Source organism: Chanodichthys erythropterus, chromosome 2, assembly GCF_024489055.1.
Source record: "Chanodichthys erythropterus isolate Z2021 chromosome 2, ASM2448905v1, whole genome shotgun sequence".
Taxonomy (NCBI): domain Eukaryota; kingdom Metazoa; phylum Chordata; class Actinopteri; order Cypriniformes; family Xenocyprididae; genus Chanodichthys; species Chanodichthys erythropterus.
Genome location: NC_090222.1, coordinates 34521268 through 34542191, shown reverse-complemented (window position 1 = coordinate 34542191; position 20924 = coordinate 34521268). Strand labels below are relative to the sequence as shown.

Genomic DNA, 20924 nt, shown 5'->3' with positions numbered 1-20924 from the left:
CATCACACGCCTACATGATGAGGTCAGTATTTCATTTGATATTACAGAAGTCGGGTTTCTTTGGAAGTCCTTTCTCTGTGGTCTATGAAGAACAACATCAGCCTCTATCATCATCAATCGTGAGATAAATCATGAGCGCTTCCAACACTTGGGCAGAATTTACTGAGAATGAATAATGTTGAACGCAATGTGCACATCACGATTTTCGATCTTGAAAATGCTAAAAGTGCTCTTAAAGACTATAGATAAAGAAAGAAAGACGGGTCATTTCTATTACTTGTGAATGGGAGAAACTGCAATGCGCAATATGGCGAATACGTCCCGCCTTTTAAGTAAAAGAGTCATTCGCTGATTGATAAAGTCATGCGTCACTGCAGCTGCCGTTAGAAGCTCCGGTTCCCATAGAAACCTGAGACTCACGCTTAGGACTACATATGCGCATTGGCTGGTCCAGCCTGAAAAATACGCTTTTTTAATGCTATTTGAGCATAAGAAACAACATTTACGGGACAGTTCATGTCAGATTTTATTGCTGATTTGAAGTATATTATTTAATTGTGGGTTTGTCGAGCAGTTTTTAAGTTTTCAGGATTTCCCCATTCAAATAGATAGGACTTGGTCTTGGATGCCTGAAATAGCTGCCCAGAGGCGTTGTAAATATGGCCGTCGAGTTAACAGACTTTCCTTGAAAGGGACTTTGGCACGCTCAATACTGCGTATCCAGATAAATGAAAAGCTGCTACTTTGATTAATAAAAAATGTTCACAATCATCACTTTTCAATAAAATTCTGTTCCTTTCTGTAGTTCAACATTCAAAGTTAAACTTTTTTTTTTTTTTTCATAATACAGTACTAAAATCATCTAAAATTAGCCTAATTTACGAAAATTACGCTGTTTGTGCTGAAAAAGAAAAAAAAAATTCTCAAGGTGGGTTTGATTTCAGTGCATTTTGCATTTGGTTAAACCGGATTGTTATTATTATTATTAATATGGGTAATTAGCAAATAACATGAGTAAACATGCCGTTTTAGTGTATAGTTTAGTGAGTTCGCCCCTTAATATGATCTTGAAAGTGAAAAAGTTTAAAGGTTTACCTGCATATATGTTACTAATCAGTTCTAATCAGCACAAATACGAGCACATTTACACTGCATTAAAAAAAAACTTAATTTAATAATAAATATAATAAACTCAAATTATCCTGTTTATAAATAAATATACATATCCTTAGTTCACTCAAAACATTTTTAAGCTTTTTTTAAGATTTATGCAATTTAATTAAAAGTAAATTTCCATTACAAATTGAGCTGAATAAGCCTTGCATATTTTAATTTGATAACTGATTAAGGATTGTTAAATTATTCAATTATAATACCAAATAAAGATTATTCAATTCAATCTGATGGAATTTTACTATTAATTAAATTGCATGAATCTTAAAAAAGGCGTTTTTTTTTTTTTTTTTTTTGAGTGATTGTCCACCAAGACATTTTTAAAGCCTTTCAAAACCCTCATGATATAGACACAGCTCATAGGAGATATAATAAAATAATAACAATAATAAAAATGTTTTTCACAATGTTCACTTTAAAATAAAATTCTCTTTCCGTTCTACTTTCCATAGTGTAAAGAGTTCAACGTTAAAAATAAAAAAAATTTCATTTAAAAAAAGTACTTAAGTAATCTCAAATTAGCCTAATTTACAAAAAGACAAGACTTAAAAACTTAAATTCTCACGGTGGATTTGATTTCACTGGTTAAACTGGATTGTGGGTAATTAGCGAATAAGAGGAAAGTTTTTGCACTGAAATAACATAAGTGAACATGGAGTTTAGTGTCCAGTTTCGTGAATTCGAGAATTCTTAAAAGTGGAAAAGTCCAAATGTATACTTGCATAAATTTCTAATCAGTCTCAGCACTAATACGAGCACATTTACACTGCGTAACAACATACACCTTTACCCCACTGTACCTGCAAACACCCACACACACTCGCTTCGCAGTTTAGAGCCAAAACCCTTTTAAGAGCTGAATAGAAGATTGACAAGCTTATCGAGAAGTACGATTATATAAATATCAAGAGAAAAAGTAAAATAAATTGTTAGATCCCTACTAGTGATGTATCGCTTCTCCTGCGTCTTCTGAGAATCACTGTATATGTATACATTCAGCCTCACAGCGTTAAGTGCATACAGTGTGGGAGAGAGAGAGATACCGAGCGAAAGAGATGGAAGGTATAAAAATAGACCCAAAGGAGTGAGTCAGAATGAAAGAAATGATAGAGCGAGTGGAGGAGGGATATAGAGGGAGAGAGGGAGACAGTGAGAATAGTGAGACAGAGAGAGACTTCTCAGAGGAAATCAAAATGTTACGTAAAACATGGAAACTGAAAGGAATAAGACAAAGACAAACAGACAGAATGAAGGACAGAGATGCAGCAGTAACAAAAGGACAACAGGACAGAGATGAAAAAAATCATTATTTACTCATTGGAGACGTTTAGCAGGATCTCCAAGTAGCTGTTGAACGAAACTGTATTGTGACCAAGGGGCTGTCAAGCTCCAAAAAAACATTAAAGCACCATAAAATTCTCACAAAAGTAGTTAATATGATACATCGTGCACTATATATCATGTTTGGAGACTTTTAGCTCTCAAATCTCACCAGGTTTGATGTCAAACATTTAACAATGACGGACTGGAAAAACAGTCTGGGACCAATGCCAACCATTCACAAGCTATATACACTACCGTTCAAAAGTTTGGGGTCAGTAAGATTTTTTAATGTTTTAAAAGAAGTATCTTCTGCTCACCAAGCCTGCATTTATTTGATTAAAAATACAAACAAAAACAGTAATATTGTAAAATATTATTCCAATTTAAAACAGCTGTTTTCTATGTCAATATACAGTGAAGTGTAATTTATTCCTGTGATCAAAGCTGAATTTTCAGCATCATTACTCCAGTCTTCAGTGTCACATGATCCTTCAGAAATCATTCTAATATGATGACTTGATGCTCAATAAACATTCAATATTGTTATCAATGTTGAAAACTGATGCTATGATGCTATGATGAATAGAAAGTCCAAAAGAACAGCATTTCATTGTCTGAAATCTAAATCTTTTGTAACATTAAACACTACCGTTCAAAAGTTTGGGGTCAGTAAGAATTTTAATTTTATTTTGAGGGGATAGAAATAAAATTAATCAATACTTTTATTCATCAAGGATGAGTTAAACTGATCAAAAGTTACAGTAAAGACAATTATAATGTTAGAAAATATTCTATTTTAAATAAATGCTGTTCTTTTGAACTTTCTATTCATCGAAGAATTTTGAAAAAAATTATTTTCAACTGTTTTCAACATTGATAATAAAAATACATGTTTCTTGAGCAGCAAATCAGCATGTTAGAATGATTTCTGAAGGACCATGTGACACTGAATAGTGAAGTGATGGTGCTGCAAATTCAGCTTTGATCACAGGAATAAAATACATTTTAAAATGTATTGGTGAGCATTAGAGACTTTATCAGAGACTAATATATATATATATATATATATATATATATATATATATATATATATATATATATATATATATATATATATATATACACTATACTACTATCATGAGTATTTAGAACTTTCTTTTTCTTTTGAGTTCACAGCACTGACATATTTCAAGTAAACTGAACTGGGCTGGGATTTTTTTTCATTTCCCAGCATGCTTTGCCCATGACACTCAAAAGGGAGGAGAGAAAATGCTAAAATTAAGGGTTATATAATGTTTTTTTTGTGTGCAAGATTAATGGTGAGGGAGATTTAGCAGTGATTAATGTTTTGTTACGCTAATTTTAACGAGTTTCTGTTAATGTGTTTTTTTGGAGGGTTGGTTTGAGAGCAGGTAAGTTACATGTTTTAAGTTGCTGTACTCAGTAGGTGCTATACCATGCTATTGTTAACATGTTAGCAAATTATCAAGTTGGCATTTACTGAATTAGTTTGTTATAACTACAAAATATATACATTGAGATAACCTGATAATTTTAAGTTAAATGTATAAATTAGTGTACTCAAATATTTCAAGTTAAGAACAAATATAAAAAATCTTAAACTTAGAAAAATCTTTAAAAAAATCTCATTCAACTTTTTTGAGTTGTGACAACTCATTAGGGTTTACAGTGAAGTAAATAACTCATTTGATTTGCAAGAACTCAATATAAAAAAAAAAAAAAATATCTAAATCTTTTTTCTGCTACTATATACTATATTTTTTCACATAACATCCATCCTCCATTAGGTTTGATTTTTGAGCAAGTGAGAAGACTCGTGCATGAAGCTAGAAGGAAAAGTGGGATTATTCTTCTCGAAAAGCTATTATGTATTCAGTAACTGAGATGAACAAAGACTTAAATCTTAGTCTGTTCATCGCATAAAGCTATCATACGAGTCAGTTTTATGGAGCTTTTATTGAGCCTGACAGGATAAATCAAGATAAACTTTAGATTTTATGGAAAAGAACTGCTTGGACATTTCCAAAGACCTTCATTTTGGGTTTGGAACAACATGAGAGTTATTATGACAGAATTTGGATACCATTCACATCTACGAACAAGCTTTTGGGATGCGGACAGTCAATTCCAAAATGTAAGTGAGGTTTGTACACAAAATTTCAATGCATTATTGCTAGCATTTTGGATTTGTGGATTTAAATCATCCTGACAGTCAGTTCTATTTGAGATCAGGTGGAATATATCACAATTACATCCCAAAATTAAACACAGCAGAAGAAACGATGCCTTTCCATGAGATACCGCAGCCCACTCCAGCTGTTAGACTCCATTTGTGCGTCACACGACAATCCAGCTCACAACGGATCCAGTTAAGGGCTGAATCAAACGATAATATGAAAGTGGAGTTGTCTGTTTGAATTACTCAAAACGGCAGCACGGCCTTCATTTCAAAGCTACAACACAGCGGAAACTTCCTCTTTGAAAAGAGAACGTCACCAGAGCACTTTCCTGTCCAAACTGTGCAAGAACTTCAAAAACCACGACCTGCCTTTTTCTCAAAGACCACAGGCTGACCGTGGGTGAGCTAAGAGCTTAGAGCTCGGAGCACGAATAAATGAATGAATAAACCATTAAAAGAGCACATCGGCACCTGTCTGGATACTTGAATAATAATAATAAGGAACCAGAGGATATTTCAAATTGAGAGATATTAAGCTGGAGTGAAAACCAGCATTTAACGAAGCAGTTCATCCAAAAAAAGACAATTTGCTGACCTCTGTTTTATAACAATTTGATATTATTTTCATTCTTTTCTGAAACACAAAATGATTTTATGGTGCGTTTTTGGAGTTTGACAGTATAATTCACCACCGAACCACTGGAAAAGTGCAGCTTTGATCTTATTTTGTGTTTCACAGAGGAAAGAAACTAATACAGAGTGATTGTCATTTTTTAGCGAAATATCCCTTTGTACAACACTCATTCACAACAAAGAAGCTTTGAACTGGAACATCATGACACAGCACTGTTTCAGCATGCATGTTTCAGGGAAGAGTTAGGACGGTACCGTTCCTGGTCAGCGCTGCGGAAACGAGGGAGGATCATGTGGCGGAAGCTGCTGGTTCGGTCCAGTTTGGGCTGACTCTTGGCCCGTTTGATGGACCCCTTTAGTCTTCTACTGAGGAAACTCTGAGAGAAAGAAAGAGACTCAGAATTACTATGCATGACCACAGACAATAAACCTAAGAAATGGACCATTTGGACTGCATAGTCTGACGCTTAAAAGATTAATCATAGGCAATGTTTGCTTGCATCAATTGATTTGTAAGGGCATGTTTTGTTTGTTTTTTTTTTATATAGAAAAAAACATCTAACCATATAAAACACAGTGTGTGCAGGCATTTTACATGCAAAATATTTTAACATTGAAAAAATATGTTTCATCTTTACCAAGCCTGTATGGAAATGACAAAAATAGACATAAAAAAAATGGAGTGAAGTATAAAAAAAATGTATAATTTATTAAAATGTATATATTTATTATAATTATTATTTATAAATTATATTTCTTTAAAAATGATTATGTGTATTGTTTTATTAAAAGTTTAAAAATGTTGTTTATGTATTTTTAAATATATATTTCTTATAATTATGTATACATAAAAAAAAAATATATAAAGGTTTATAATTATGTATTATTTTTATTATTAAAACACTGATATATATATATATATATATATATATATATATATAAAACATTACAATATTTATATATAAACATTTTTTATTATTAATAATATAAATTAGTATAGCATTAATTAGATGAGCAGATGTAAAATTGCGGTGCAACTGACTGAAATGATATTCCCTTGCCTGTGGCAAAACACGCAATGTTGCACTATCCACAGTCAACCAATAGTGGGAAGTGTTGCTTCATAAATATTTCCAGACGCCTACAGTAAGAACAGACTGGCAACAGCAGGCAAGAGGTTTCACGCCACAGCAGAGTAAAAAATGTCAAATCTCACTGTGTATGTAATGCATTCATAAGATGATCTCAGATACAACCTGAAAAGACAACTCATCAACAGAAGAATGTTTAGACACAGCAGATGAAGCTGTGAAAGCTCATTTGCTCAGTGATAATTCCAGTGTTTGCAAGGCAGCAGTGTATTGATATTCCTCAGACATTCTGTTTAGTGGTTTATTGTGAACTAATAACCCTTAGTATTAAGCTTATGCAATTAATTCAGCCCAAATTGCTCAACCTACTAAAACTTTTATTCAATATCTGTTTCATCCTCAGGTGTGCTAACTACTTTTTATATTTACAAAGAATAATTACATTTTGAAAATCACATATTTAGAAGGTGGCATTTCATTTAAGCAGACCCAAAGCCTAAAACCTATCTAAAACTTGGCTTCTTCACAACCAGTAAGCAACTAGTGTTACTTTTTTTTAATTAAAGGTGCAGTAAGCAATTTCTGAGAAACACTGTTGATATTTGAAATCAGCCCTAACAAACACACCCCTCACTTCATTGCTCTGCAATGAAAGAGTGGATGACTCTTTATCATAGCAGAAGCAAAGCAAAATAATGCTTTGTGAAAAATGAAGCAAAGATGACGGACGAACAAACAACATGGAAGAACAACAGAGAACATACCCCACACAAGAATATATACAAGCAAGGGTTGGTTGTTGGTTGCCAGCAGCGCGCCAGCTCCAGACAAATCACACTCAAAACTGTCCTGTTACTATAGCTAACATTATAACAACAACAACATATCCTGATTCTGTGAAACAGCAAAACCAATGTTACTCACGTATGAAGCTGAAACAATGCAACTTTGGCATTTGTTTTCAGGTCTTCCTGCTTAGATCTCTCCGGCACTTGAAAGCTTTTCTAATATTAACGCAGGTCCTAAAGCTCTTGCCTGGTCATAACTCTTCTTTTTCCAATGATATTCCTCTGACCTTTTCTCTTTTGTAATGTCTCTCAGCCATCTCTCTTTCAAATCTCCCTCTTGCTCACTCTCTCTCCTCCCCCATCATGAGCGGACACGCCCCCTACTGCTGATTGGCTACAAGTGTGTTGTGCTGCTCAGTCCGATCCACTTTCAGCTTTTCTCAGAAATTGCTTACTGCACCTTTAACAGACAATACTTGGAATAGATTTGTAGGTGCTTTTTTATTAAGAAAAATATTATGATTACCTAACCGTAGAAAAACACACTGTGAGACATTATGGCAAATACTCCAAATAAATCAATTACAGAAAAAAAAAAACCCTGAGGAATTCACTACAGGAGAACAGTGTTGGGGGTGAGGCGTTACAAGTAACGTCTCGGTTACAAAGGTAACCCTCGTTCCCTGAAGGAGGGAACGGAGACGTACGTCGGACAGACCGACGAATAGGAATCTCGCCAGAGAGGCCAATCTACTTCGAGTGTAACTAAATGAGCCAATGCACATTGGCATGCAATCATATGCATCAGCTGCTCGCCTCGCAGCGCGGGTATATAATGAGCAGCAGGTGCGTTGCATCTTCAGGTTTTCGCTGAGGAGCCGAACCGGATAGGCGGCAGCATCAGCGGGGTACAGCGACTGTGGCGACGGGACGTACGTCTCCGTTCCCTCCTTCAGGGAACGAGGGTTACCTTTGTAACCGAGACGTTCCCATTCAGTCGGTCACGTTCGACGTACGTCGGACAGACCGACGAATAGGAATCCCTACCAAAGCGCCACAGGAGCTGCCCCCTTCCAGCGCTCCGTTGTAAGCCACCTGAACCCCCTTGCCTGAGGATGGTGGGACAGGGCTAACACAGAGAGAGTCGATCACTGCTGTTCCCCAAAAACCCATTCAGTGAGACTATTGGATAACGCTGGGAAAGCGTACCCTTCGCTGGGAAAGGAACGCTGCGGAAGCCACATCCTTCCCCGAAGGAGTTATGTGGAGAAGTACATATGGACTAACCCTGTAGGGCTGTGCTACATATGGAAGAACTGGGGTGACTCCAACTCGATAGAGATGGGTTCTCCCAGAGGGAAAGACACGGTGTAACAAGGTTAGTAGATATGGGAAGAAGGAGGCGGGAACCGGCGAACGTTGAACGTAACTTTTAATTCAAAATAAACAAAGAACAAAACGAAAGTAATGCCGGCAGACCCTCGCGGACGTCTGCCGGCCACACAAACATAACAAAACATAAAATAAAGTCCAGGCCTGGTCCTCTCTCGTCCTTCACTGATGTCGCTCCTCCTTTTATGCCTCCGGAGCTCCTCCGTGAGAGACTCGAGGCCGGCACGCCTCGCAGGTGACGCTCATTATCACTCGCGTCACCGGCCTCGCGCCGTTCCCTCACGGCTCTCGCCCGCCCTGCTCGTCACATACCCCCAACGCCCCTCGCAGGCCGGGGGGTACCTCCGAGACTGCGCTTTACTCCCCCCCGGGGCCTGTCTCGGCGGCCGCAGCACCTGGGGGTAAGGACAGACGAGACGAGAGAAAGGAGACGGAAGCAAGGGGAGCGACAGGACGAGAGAGGGGAGAGAGGAAAAAGAAAGAAAAAAAAAATGCTGGGTCCGGCTCCCAGACACACTGCCGCTCGGTCCTCAGCCTGCCAAGAGGCTCTTCTTCGCGGTGCCATGCGGTGGCACTGGACGCTCGGTGGACGGCCCGATCCTCGACCGCCTCCTGGCGGCCGGCGATGGCTCCTCCGACTGAGGGCAGCCGGCAGCGAGTCCCCCGTCCCCTGCTCCTCCCCTTCATGGCGGACGGCAGCAGGCTCCGGCCCACGGCAGACGGCGGCGACTCCTCCGCTCCCTCCAGGTCCAGGACGGCAGCCACCCCACCTCGTCCCAGGAGCACGGCATCCGGGTCTCCGTCCCACCTTTCACAAGGCTCCAGCACCACCGCCTCGGGCAGCCTTTCGCGGTCTTCACTTCCGCGCTGCCCGAACTCCGCAGCACCGCGATCCCCCTCAGCAGCGAGGGCTCTCCGACAGCATGTCCCTCCTTCCTCCCGGGTTTCGGCACCAATGTAACAAGGTTAGTAGATATGGGAAGAAGGAGGCGGGAACCGGCGAACGTTGAACGTAACTTTTAATTCAAAATAAACAAAGAACAAAACGAAAGTAATGCCGGCAGACCCTCGCGGACGTCTGCCGGCCACACAAACATAACAAAACATAAAATAAAGTCCAGGCCTGGTCCTCTCTCGTCCTTCACTGATGTCGCTCCTCCTTTTATGCCTCCGGAGCTCCTCCGTGAGAGACTCGAGGCCGGCACGCCTCGCAGGTGACGCTCATTATCACTCGCGTCACCGGCCTCGCGCCGTTCCCTCACGGCTCTCGCCCGCCCTGCTCGTCACACACGGGTTTCGTTTAAGAGCAGCCGTGGAAAAAGCCATATGGGATCCCCGTAGGGTCACACATATGGAACCCAGCCTAAATCTGGTTCTCAAGGATACAACGGAGTATAGGCCTGGCACCAGACGCTCCGCCACGTCGGCTGCCGAAGGGTAACCGGAGGACTCAACAGGGTCTGCCCGTAGGGACTCTCTGGAGAATAGAACGCGCATGTAGCGCAGCAAGCCGACACTAAGCCGGGGCCTCTCCGTGCCTCTGACCTGAGGCGAGAACACGGGAGGAGACCGGCTCGACACGAAGGCTATAGTATCTAGCGAACGTGTTAGGTGTCGCCCAGCCCGCAGCTCTACAAATGTCTGTCAGCGAGGCGCCACGAGCCAGCGCCCAGGAGGATGCGACACCTCTCGTGGAGTGAGCATGCAACCTGAGCGGGCAGGGCACGCCCTGAGCTTGGTAAGCCAGGGCGATGGCATCCACTATCCAGTGGGCCATCCTCTGCTTGGAGACAGCCTTTCCCTTCTGCTGGCCTCCATAACAGACAAGAGCTGGTCTGAGGTCCTGAGGCTTTAGGTTCTGTCTATGTACAGTCGCAAAGCGCGGACTGGACAGAGTAAAGCCAGGGCTGGGTCTGCCTCCTCCGAGGGCAGCGCTTGCAGGCTCACCACCTGGTCCCTGAAGGGAGTGGTAGGAACCTTGGGCACATAGCCAGGCCGGGGTCTTAGTACCACGTGGCTATCACCCGGCCCGAACTCCAGGCACGATTCGTCGACCGAAAATGACTGCAGGTCCCCTACCCTCTTGATGGAGGCCAATGCCACCAGCAGCAAAGTCTTCATAGACAGAATCTTTAAGTCTGCTGACAGCAAAGGCTCAAAGGGAGCAATCTGAAGTGCTCTCAGCACCAGAGTGAGGTCCCAAGAGGGTATGGAGAGGGGACAAGAAGGATTTAACCGTCTCACCCCCTAAGGAACCTGATGACCAGGTCGTGCTGACCAACAGATTTGCCATCTAAGTGGTCGTGGTAAGCGGATATAGCAGCAGTATGGACTTTGAGGGTGGAGGGGGGACAGCCTACGCTCCAACCCTACTGCAAGAAGGAAAGCACGACTCTGATCGAGCATATTCGGGGGTCTTCCTGGCGAGAAGAGCACCACTCGACGAACAGGTTCCACTTTGAGGCGTAAGCACGTCTCGTAGACAGTGCACGTGCCGAAGTGATGGTGTTAAGTACCTCAGGGGGTAAGTCACCTAGAACCTCCGCATCCCGTCCAAGGGACCAGACATGGAGTTTCCAGAGGTCTGGACGCGGGTGCCAAAGAGTGCCCCGTCTCTGAGAAAGAAGTTCTTTCCTCAGAGGGATGGGCCAGGGAGGGGCTGTCGCGAGGAGTGAGAGTTCTGGGAACCAGGTCCGGTTGGGCCAGTAAGGCGCAACTAACAAGACCTGCTCCTCGTCCTCCCTGACTTAGCACAGGGTCTGTGCAAGTAGGCTCACTGGGGGAAACGCATATTTGCGCAGGCCCCGGGGCCAGCTGTGAGCCAGTGCGTCTGTCCCGAGTGTCCCCTCGGTCAGAGAGTAAAACAACTGGCAGTGGGAGGTTTCTGGTGAGGCAAACAGGTCTACCTGAGCCTCTCCGAATTCTCTCCAGATCAGCTGAACCACCTGGGGGGTGGAGTCGCCACTCTCCTGGCAGCGCAGCTCGTGATAGCTCGTCGGCCACACGGTTGAGCACACCGGGGACATGAATGGCGCGAAGCAACCTCAGAAGCTTCCGACTCCACAGGAGGAGATGGGGGGCAAGTTGCGACATGCGACGGGAGCGTAGACCACCTTGACGGTTGATGTACGCAACGGTCGCAGTGTCCGTACGGACCAGTACATGCTTGCCCCGTAGCAGGCCTTTGAGGCGGCTCAGAGCAAGGCGTAGCAACTCGAGGCAATTGATGTGCCAATGCAGATGGGGTCCCGTCCAAACCCCTGAGACTGCATGCCCGTATTACGTGGCACCCCAGCCGGTGGCAGAAGCATCTGTGAACACCACAGCATGCCGGGACACCTGTTCTAGGGGCACTCCTGCCCGAAGAAACAAGGGGTCCGACCACGGACTGAAGGTTCGGCGGCACTCCTGAGTGATTGGCACCCGGAACGTGCCGCGCTGCCACGCCCATCTCGGGACTCGGCCGTGAAGCCAGTGCTGAAGCGGCCTCATATGAAGCAGACCGAGCGGTGTTACAGCCGCAGCAGCCGCCATATGCCCCAGGAGCCTCTGAAAGAACTTCAGTGGGACCGCTGTCCTGCCATTGAATGTATTCAGGCAGTTCAACACTGACCGAGCACGTTCCTCTGTGAGGCGTGCTATCTGCTCGACCGAATCCAACTCCATACCGAGAAAAGAGATCCTCTGCACCGGGGCGAGTTTCTCTTTTCCCAGTTGACCTGAAGCCCCAACTGGCTGAGGTGTCTGAGCACCAAATCCCTGTGTTTGCACAACTGATCCCGGGACTGTGCTAGAATGAGCCAGTCGTCGAGATAGTTGAGAATGCGAACACCTGGTTCTCTCATGGGAACAAGGGCTCCCTCCACGACTTTCGTGAAGACGCGGGGAGACAGGGCCAGCCCGAAGGGTAGGACTCTGTACTGATATGCTCGACCTTCAAACGCGAATCTCAGGAATGGCCTGTGTCGCGGAAGAATTGAAACATGGAAGTACGCGTCCTTCAGGTCAATCGCTGCAAACCAATCTCGGGGACGGATGCACTCGAAAATGCGTTCCTGCGTGAGCATTTTGAATGGTAGCTTGTGGAGGCTCCGATTCAAAACTCGCAGGTCCAAGATCGGTCGTAACCCGCCGCTTTTCTTGGGTACAATGAAGTAGGGGCTGTAGAACCCCGACCTCAAATCGGCTGGAGGGACCGGCTCTATCGCGTCCTTCGCCAGTAGGACTGCGATCTCCGCACGCAGGACAGGGGCATCGGCATCTTTCACTGTAGTGAAGAGGACGTCCCTGAACTTGGGGGGAAGCCGGGCGAACTGAATCGCAAAGCCGACCCTGATGGTCCGAAGGAGCCAGCGAGACGGACTGGGGAGCGCTAACCCGGCTCGCAGAGACCGTACAAGCAGGACCAAAGGGACCACCGGTGTACCCGCAGCAGGGCAGCGAGGTGGAACACAGGGACGCGGCTCGGGGGGCTCTCTTTGTGAGGCGGCCCGAAGCGGCGTCACAGTGTGCTAGGCAACACTTACCTGGCTCCACGGATGGACAGAGGGGGCAGTCGAGGCTTTGGCTGCCCGCTGCTCGCTGCTGTCCGCTGGCGACAGAAGAGGGGGATGAGAGTGGTGAGGTTTTTCTCCTCCCACTGCTCTCCAAAGCCTCTTCAGACCTGGAAATGGAGGAACTGCTCTTTGAAATTTGGGTACCGCTGCCTCTTGGGTCAGTGGCGGAACAGAAACAAACCCAATAAAGGATTTACCACCTGGCCCTCCTCCAGGGGTGGAAGAGCAGCCCCACCCATCTCTGGGTCGCCCGTCTCAGGGGTGATTCTCACCAACCAGTTAAACAGCTGCAGAGACGGGAGGCGTCATCTCCCCGCAATGGATATAGCAAAGCCTGCTGGGCCGGAGTTTCTTGCAGGGGACGACACCCTTGGCGACGAGCAGACTGAGGGGCGACCCAAGAGGAACTCAATGGTTTGTCATGGGAAGCTCCCCGATCCGCTACTAACTGAGGAGAACTGCTGGGCTCAGTCCTCGACAGTGTCACCGAAGGGCAACCTCGTAAGATGGGAGCATTGAGAAAGCATTTAGCTTGACAACCTCTCACACCTCACAAGGTAAGCCAGGGGGCACTTCCGGACCACGGAGGTGGACATCGTCTGGCTGAGGGCCTGCGCCGTGACTTTGATCACGGTTAGTCAACAAGCGCAGCTCAACCCCAGCACAGAACTACCCTCATGCAAAAAGAGTGCCTTGGCCTCACATGCAGGGTGGGTGTGGTCTGTGTACAGCCACCCCATCCAAGAGGGTAGTGAGAGAGGAAAAACTTATGCAGATTCTGGCACCTTTGGCATTCCATATTTATGGCACCAATATACCCCCATACTGCCAAGTTTTCCATGCACATCTGGAAGACCCAGGAAAGCATGGCTGTAAACTCTGAATCTGAGTCAGCATAAGCACACACCATTACAGTGGGCAGCGTCACCCTCATTTCCAGAGAATAACAGCACTCTCTCCGATGCTGCAATCGACGTCTGTCCCTCAGCTGGAGCTCTGAATGAAATGCTAGGTTCCCCTATGAAAAAGGACCAGCAATCCAATCCAGAAACTGCACAGCTTGCAATGCGCTAGAGAGGGAGGGGCCCTAGGGGGTTGGTTCCCCGAAGGAACCCCTCAACCTCATGTCACCCAAGCCATATCAGCAAAGTAGACCTCTTCTGGTGCACCAGAGAGGGCGCTACAATGGAGATTACGCAAGGGAACCGCGCATCTAGAGCGCCGAGCGAGCGCTGGGTTGCCGTGACAACCCGCGCTGCAGCCCGGCAGCTCGACGGCACACGACACGCAGAGGAGCGAGAGGTTTGCTCTCGCTGATCTCCACGGTCTCCCAGAGTGTCGGGCAGACCCGCGGCTGTGCTTTTACACACAAGCGGCAGCTGGCCAACAACAGAGGGGACTCAAGCTTCCCGGAGAAAGAAGAGTCACGACCGGCGTGTCGACGTGATCATGTTCTCATATGAAAACATGAACACCCACGAACATCATTTCAGCACACGCCCAGACATGCGAAACGGTGATCGTGGCCGTCAGTGAGGACAGGAACGATCGCATCCAGAAACACAAGTAGGATGTCGTCTTTAAAAAGACGCGAATCTACTTGTGTAAGCTCTTTCAGGGACTTTACTCTTTTAGAAGTGCTGAAGCACGCAGGGGAACGGCCACCGCAACACAGACAGGGATTGTGTGCAGCCTGTCATGTGCTTTCTCTCTCTTTGAAGGCGCTCACTCTTACCAGCCGTAAAAACGGCTTTTCAGCGCTCAAAAGCGCACCGTACCGGCCGTGAGAACAGCCTTCTGACGCTGTCAAACAGCTATTTGCTCAAAAACGGCAAACGAAACAAAAACAGAAAAAGAGAGGACTTCGACCCCGCTGCTGTGCTGTTCGCCCGCACTCGGAAAAAAAGAGAAGTTTAACCAAAAAGCTTGACTCGTCTTCTAGCAGACACTCGCTTGCAGAGAACAGGAACAAACACCGTTCGGCTCCGAAGCGAAAAGCTGAAGATGCAACGCACCTGCTGCTCATTATATACCCACGCTGCGAGGCGAGCAGCTGATGCATATGATTGCATGCCAATGTGCATTGGCTCGTTTTAGTTACACTCGAAGTAGATTGGCCTCTCTGGCGAGATTCCTATTCGTCGGTCTGTCCGACGTACGTCGAACGTGACTGACTGAATGGGAACTTGAGTTACGTAGTCAGATTACTTTTTCAAGTAACTAGTAAAGTAACAAGTTACTTTTTCACATTTATTAACTGACAGCTCTCCTGTCACCATGTTGAGAGAAATAAAGTGCAGAGGTGTTGTATGCTGTGTGAACATGATGGTTATTGTAGTTCTAGACTACATGTGAACATGCATTTACTCATCTCAATTGCACTAAAACATTCAGTATTACTCAAAATGAATAAAAACAGTGAAATGCAATCTCAGAATTTTACACAAACCTGTAATAATTAACTATATTAAATTACATAAATATACTTTATGTATTTAATCTCACTTTATTAACCAATGTCTTAATTCAACCATACCAATAAGCAAAAATTAATTTAGATAAGATTTAGAAATAAGAGTGAAATAAGTCTCCTGTGACCTATTCTTCTTTAATGGGTTTGTTCACCCAAAAATGAAAATAATGTCATTTACTGTATTACTCACCCTCATGCCGTGCAATGACATTTCCTCTCTCAAGATCCATTAATGTACTAAAAACATATTTAAATCAGTTCATGTGAGTACAGTGGATCAATATTAATATTATAAAGCGTCGAGAATATTTTTGGTGTGCCAAAAAAAAAAACTAAATAACGACTTATTTAGTGATGGCCGATTTAAAAACACTGCTTCAGGAAGCATCGGAGCATAATGAATCAGCATATTGAATCATGATTCAGATCGTGTGTCAAACTGCCAATGGCTGAAATCACGTGACTATGGCGCTACGAACAGCAGATTCGATACACTGATTCATTATGCTCCGAAGCTTCCTGAAGCAGTGTTTTGAAATCGGCCGTTATTTTGCTTTTTGTTGCACTTTATAATATTAATATTGAACCACTGTACTCACATGAACTGATTTAAATATGTTTTAGTACCTTTATGGATCTTGAGAGAGGAAATGTCATTGCTGGCTATGCAGGCCTCACGGAGTCATCGGATTTCAACTATCTTAATTTGTGTTCTGAAGATTAACAAAGGTCTTACGGGTGTGGAACGGCATGAGAGTGAGTAATAAATGACAGAATTTTCATTTTTGGGTGAACTAACCCTTTAATCCAGAATGGCAGCACAGCTGAAAGGTTTGTTTGAGCTGCGCCCTCTACTGTACAGGCATAAATATGATTTTCCTTCATCTGAGGCCTTGTCATTTGCCAAAAATAGAACTTTTTTGTTGTTATTAAAAAACAAACTAGGAAGCCCAGCCCAGGTGAGAAAAAGTAACACAAAAGTAATGTAATGCACTACTTTTCATAAAAAGTAACACAATTAGTTACTTTTTAGGGAGTAACACAATATTGTAATGCATTATTTTCAAAAGTAACTTTCCCCAACACTGCAGGAGAATACATTTTAAATAGCTGGGGCGTTTTTTGTCACTTTCAGTGAAAACGCCTTTCCATTATCATTCAAGTGCGATTGTCTAGTGGCAGTTTCACAGAACTTTCAGATTGGTCGTGAAGCAGCAGTGACCCTTCACTTCTTCACTATGGCATAGAAGAATGAGTCATTAATGTATGACTGTATACACACAAAACAAATCATATCTGAAAGAAAAGCATGGTGCATTTTCTAGGACTGATCAATGTAAATTATTGTGTACAGACAAAAAGACCTACATTAGTTTGTCGTAAAGAAATTGTCTGTTACAGTATATCTGATGAACTCCGATATAATGACTCAATCATTGGCTGAAGAACAGATGAACATGATTGCTTCCTGTGTGACTAACTGTTTGTCTAACACCTCAGAGTCGCACACCGGTCGCTCGAACCCACAAGAGAAGTTGTGTCGGAGAGAGCTCAGCTGTTAGATAACGTACCTCAAGAGAGGGTTGTGCAGCCAAACTGGGTCCAGTCCCTGGATTAGAACCCACAACCTTCCACTCACCAGCAGCCCAATGAGAGAGCGGGACAGAGGGAGGGAGAGTCAGAGAGACGGTTGGGGAGAGAGGGAGGGAACGAGGGAGCGGAGGAGTGCTCACTCTCTTTTGTGACTGTGAACAGGACAGGGCGGAGGAGAGAGACGGGGAGAGAGAGGGCGACAGGGGCAGAGGTGCGAACGGGAGCGAGAGGGACAGGGAGGGAGACAGGGATCGGGGACGGAACGGTGGGGTACTCACGGATTGTCGGAAGGGTTGTGGGGGGGCAGTGGGTGGGATCTCCATGCTTGGCTGCTTCCCGGTTGCGATGCTCTTCCGCCGGAGCCGAGCGTTTTCTGAAAGAGAGAGCGATAAAAGTATCAGAACCAACACTGGCTAATGTAACTAAAGGCTGGAATCCACTACACCACTTTTGCACAGATTTTTGCCCCGATAAGCCGTCTGGATGTGCCAATGCTAGTTGTCAGAGCCAGTCTGCAGGTTTTGACAGTCGGAGCTGACAGATTTCAAAGAAAATCGCGTAGTGTATGAATGGCACAGACTCTGAGTTTTTAGCTTCAGATTATGATTTCAACCAGTCATCAAACATTAGGGCTGGGACAATAAATTGTAGAATCACAAACTGAGAAATCATTCTGGATCGATTCTGAGATTTTAGCTTGGTCTTTAACAGCAGATGGCACTGCACCCTTTAGAAACAGCTGTACTCTGATTCTTTCCAATTCCTTACACAGACCACTTAAGCCTACTATAAAAAATTAAAAGGGTGTTTGCAGTGGGCTGTTTGCATCTCGCTTCATAAAAGAATTCTGAGGTGCAAGTACATAGTCGAATGCACGAGCGCTCTTCTTCATGAGCATTTGAGCATGCAGATAAAAAAAAAAATAAGCCTAGAGCGCCATCTGCTGTTAAAAACTAAGCTCAGAATCGATTCAAGAGAGAATCGCGATGCATTCGGAAAATCTCAGAATCGTTCCATGAATCGAGATGAATCAATTTATCATCGCAGCCCTATCAAACATGTTTGATATTTTGAGCCAATTTTAGAACACATACATGTCCGAAAATGAAAAACAGTATTCCAAAAGAGCAGTACGTCCGAATACATAGTATTAAAAAAACAGAAGGCGAAAAGTCCCCGGATGACGTACTACTTCCACTGAGATTCTGAAGTGCAAATTCGCTGGACATTTTACTATCCCATGAGGCCATAGGAAGGGGATTTACAAATGGCAGTAAAGCGGCGCAACTGATGCTGGTAGGTCATGTGACAGTAACAACATGGTCGATGCAGTACCTCCTAATTTCATTCATACTACACACATTCATACTATATATAACATACTTTTTTAAACGTTTGCGAAGTAAATTCAAATTCAAATGTAGTTTTGAAATAAAGCTGAAATAAAATAAAATATAAATATTGGACTTCAACTTAAAAGAGCTGAAATGAAAATTAGAAATGTTGCCTTGCCAACTAACTGAAATAAAAAAAAAAGTTTAAATTTGAAGTACTTAAATGACTGAAACTAAAACTGAAATTAAAAAAAGGTAAACAAATATAAAAAAAAACAATCACACAATAATGAAAATTAATAATTAATTTTACTGAATATAAACAAATTTCTAAATTAATAATTATTTTGTCCCACTTTTAAAAGCTAAAAGAAATCATATTTTTGACAAAATGTTCAAAAGTCCAAATGTTGTTTATTTTACATAAGAATTGTCATCATGTTGACACTATTTGCTTTATACTTTCAGATGTGGATTAAATAAATTATGGGTGATAAATGTACCCGTGAATGTACCTATTGCTACAAATGCATGGGTAACTGAAGATGCTCTATCTATGCCAGTAGGTGTCAGTGTAAAATCCAAGACCACCCTCACATCACCAGCAAAACCAGTTTAGAGACAAAAAAATTATCGTCAAATGCAAGTAAAAATTGGCTGAGTTTATTGCCAGTTTGCAATATGCAAATGCATATTAGATCACAATTTAAAGTCAAAAGACTGACACACACTGTCAGTGACATCTGTTGTGAATCACAACTTTTAAACAACTTTTTAATGAAAAATGTATCATGGAAAGACATATTTATGTATAATAATATTTATAATGTTCATCACATTAAACCACCAAAACAACAATATGTGCAATAAAATCAATGTGGCTTTTCTTTACGTTGTTGTGCCAGGTTGCATTTCACTGAGAGACAGAGTCTGGCTCATCTCGTATATGATGCTGCGAGTGACACTATGGCTCTGTCCCAAAACCAAGTGGACTGCCAATGTAGGCAGCATTCCCAATGCAAAGGCTGTTCCAAAAGGTAAGGTACCTTCTTTTAGCTTTTGTGGTGAAGACAATTGCATAGTGCATTTCAACAAGAATAATTCCATTTAAAATGGTCAAATTAAGCAAAGGAAATGTCAATAACTATAAACATAATTAATTACAACAAATATCATTAATGCAATCCATTTGAGAATATGTATTGATTATTTATATATGTATATACAGAATTGTTGTGCATTTTACTACTCCAAATCACTTACAGTATGAGTTTCGATTTAGAACAGAGCCATTGATCTGTGGCCAAGAAATATGCAAGGAAAATAGCTAAAAAACTTAGTTTATACCATTCTAAGACCAATCATTTATTTTACGTCAGCTGTCATGCAGGTGTTGTGCAGTAGGTGGCGGTATATATGAGGGCTCCCTGGAACTTTTGTTACTGTTGGGCCCTATGTGAATATGAAGGCCCCAAAACATCTTATAGAACTATTGCCCCTTCCTGTTTCATTTACTTGAACCACTCTTTGAGCTTCTTTTTTTTGTGTGTGTGTGTATGTGTGTGTGTGTGTGTGTGTGTGTGTGTGTGTGTGTGTGTGTGTGTGTGTAAGTAAGTAATTGGAAAAATAACTATTTATTATTACAGTATAACTGCCCATTTTCCATAAGATGTAGTGAGACAAAAAATTTTTTGTCTATTTTTTTCTTGCCTAAATTCTAAATTATCCAACAAAATGGGCCTAGAGAGAGCTATAGAGTATGTTTTAGCACGCTTATGATTTAAAATTTAAAAATTGTGATCTGAACACTGGATCATGAGCTGATCATGTGAGCAAAGTCTGGCCCCAGGAACTTTGCAAGTCATAATCCATCCCTGGTCTTCACTGCATAATTTAGATTAAAATATAGATTTTATTATTATTATTATTATTATTTTAAAGCTACAAAAGTTATTTAATTTAGAGCAGTGAGTGATTTTCTTTTTCTTTTTTTTCTTTGATTATAATTAATGGCAGACTGTAGCAGGTTTTTTAGGCTGCTGTCATTTTAAGACCCCCCGCACATGACAAGGATCTGCATCCTATTTTCTCACAAATCTTTATGTTCATTTAAGACTTTATTTAATTATTTAAGATGGTATTTAAAAGGATAATCAACAAAATGGGCATTTTGGCATAATTTTGTGTTTTTGTCCATTCAGGCTCGAAAGAAAACTCAGTGTGGATAATGCTACCTATTAGATTGTGCTACCAACACTATATATGCATTGTTTTAAAGTCCCCCTGTAGTCAATAATTTTATCCCTTAAAACTCATCTTTGATCACCAAAATTAAATTTTTTTTTCCTGTGAACAAAAATTTCTTCAT

The 20924-nt window shown here is 42.7% G+C and overlaps 1 protein-coding gene across 1 annotated transcript in view; it reads right to left on the bottom strand.

The window, feature by feature from the left end:
• syngap1b (synaptic Ras GTPase activating protein 1b) overlaps nt 1-20924 on the bottom strand; it is a 132677-nt gene that overhangs the window by 44482 nt on the left and 67271 nt on the right. Inside the window, exons 3-4 of the mRNA XM_067396877.1 lie at nt 17501-17595; nt 5585-5706 (exon numbers count right to left, since the gene is read on the bottom strand). Coding sequence (XP_067252978.1) covers nt 5585-5706; nt 17501-17595 — 217 coding nt within the window. The remainder of the gene's footprint in view (nt 1-5584; nt 5707-17500; nt 17596-20924) is intronic.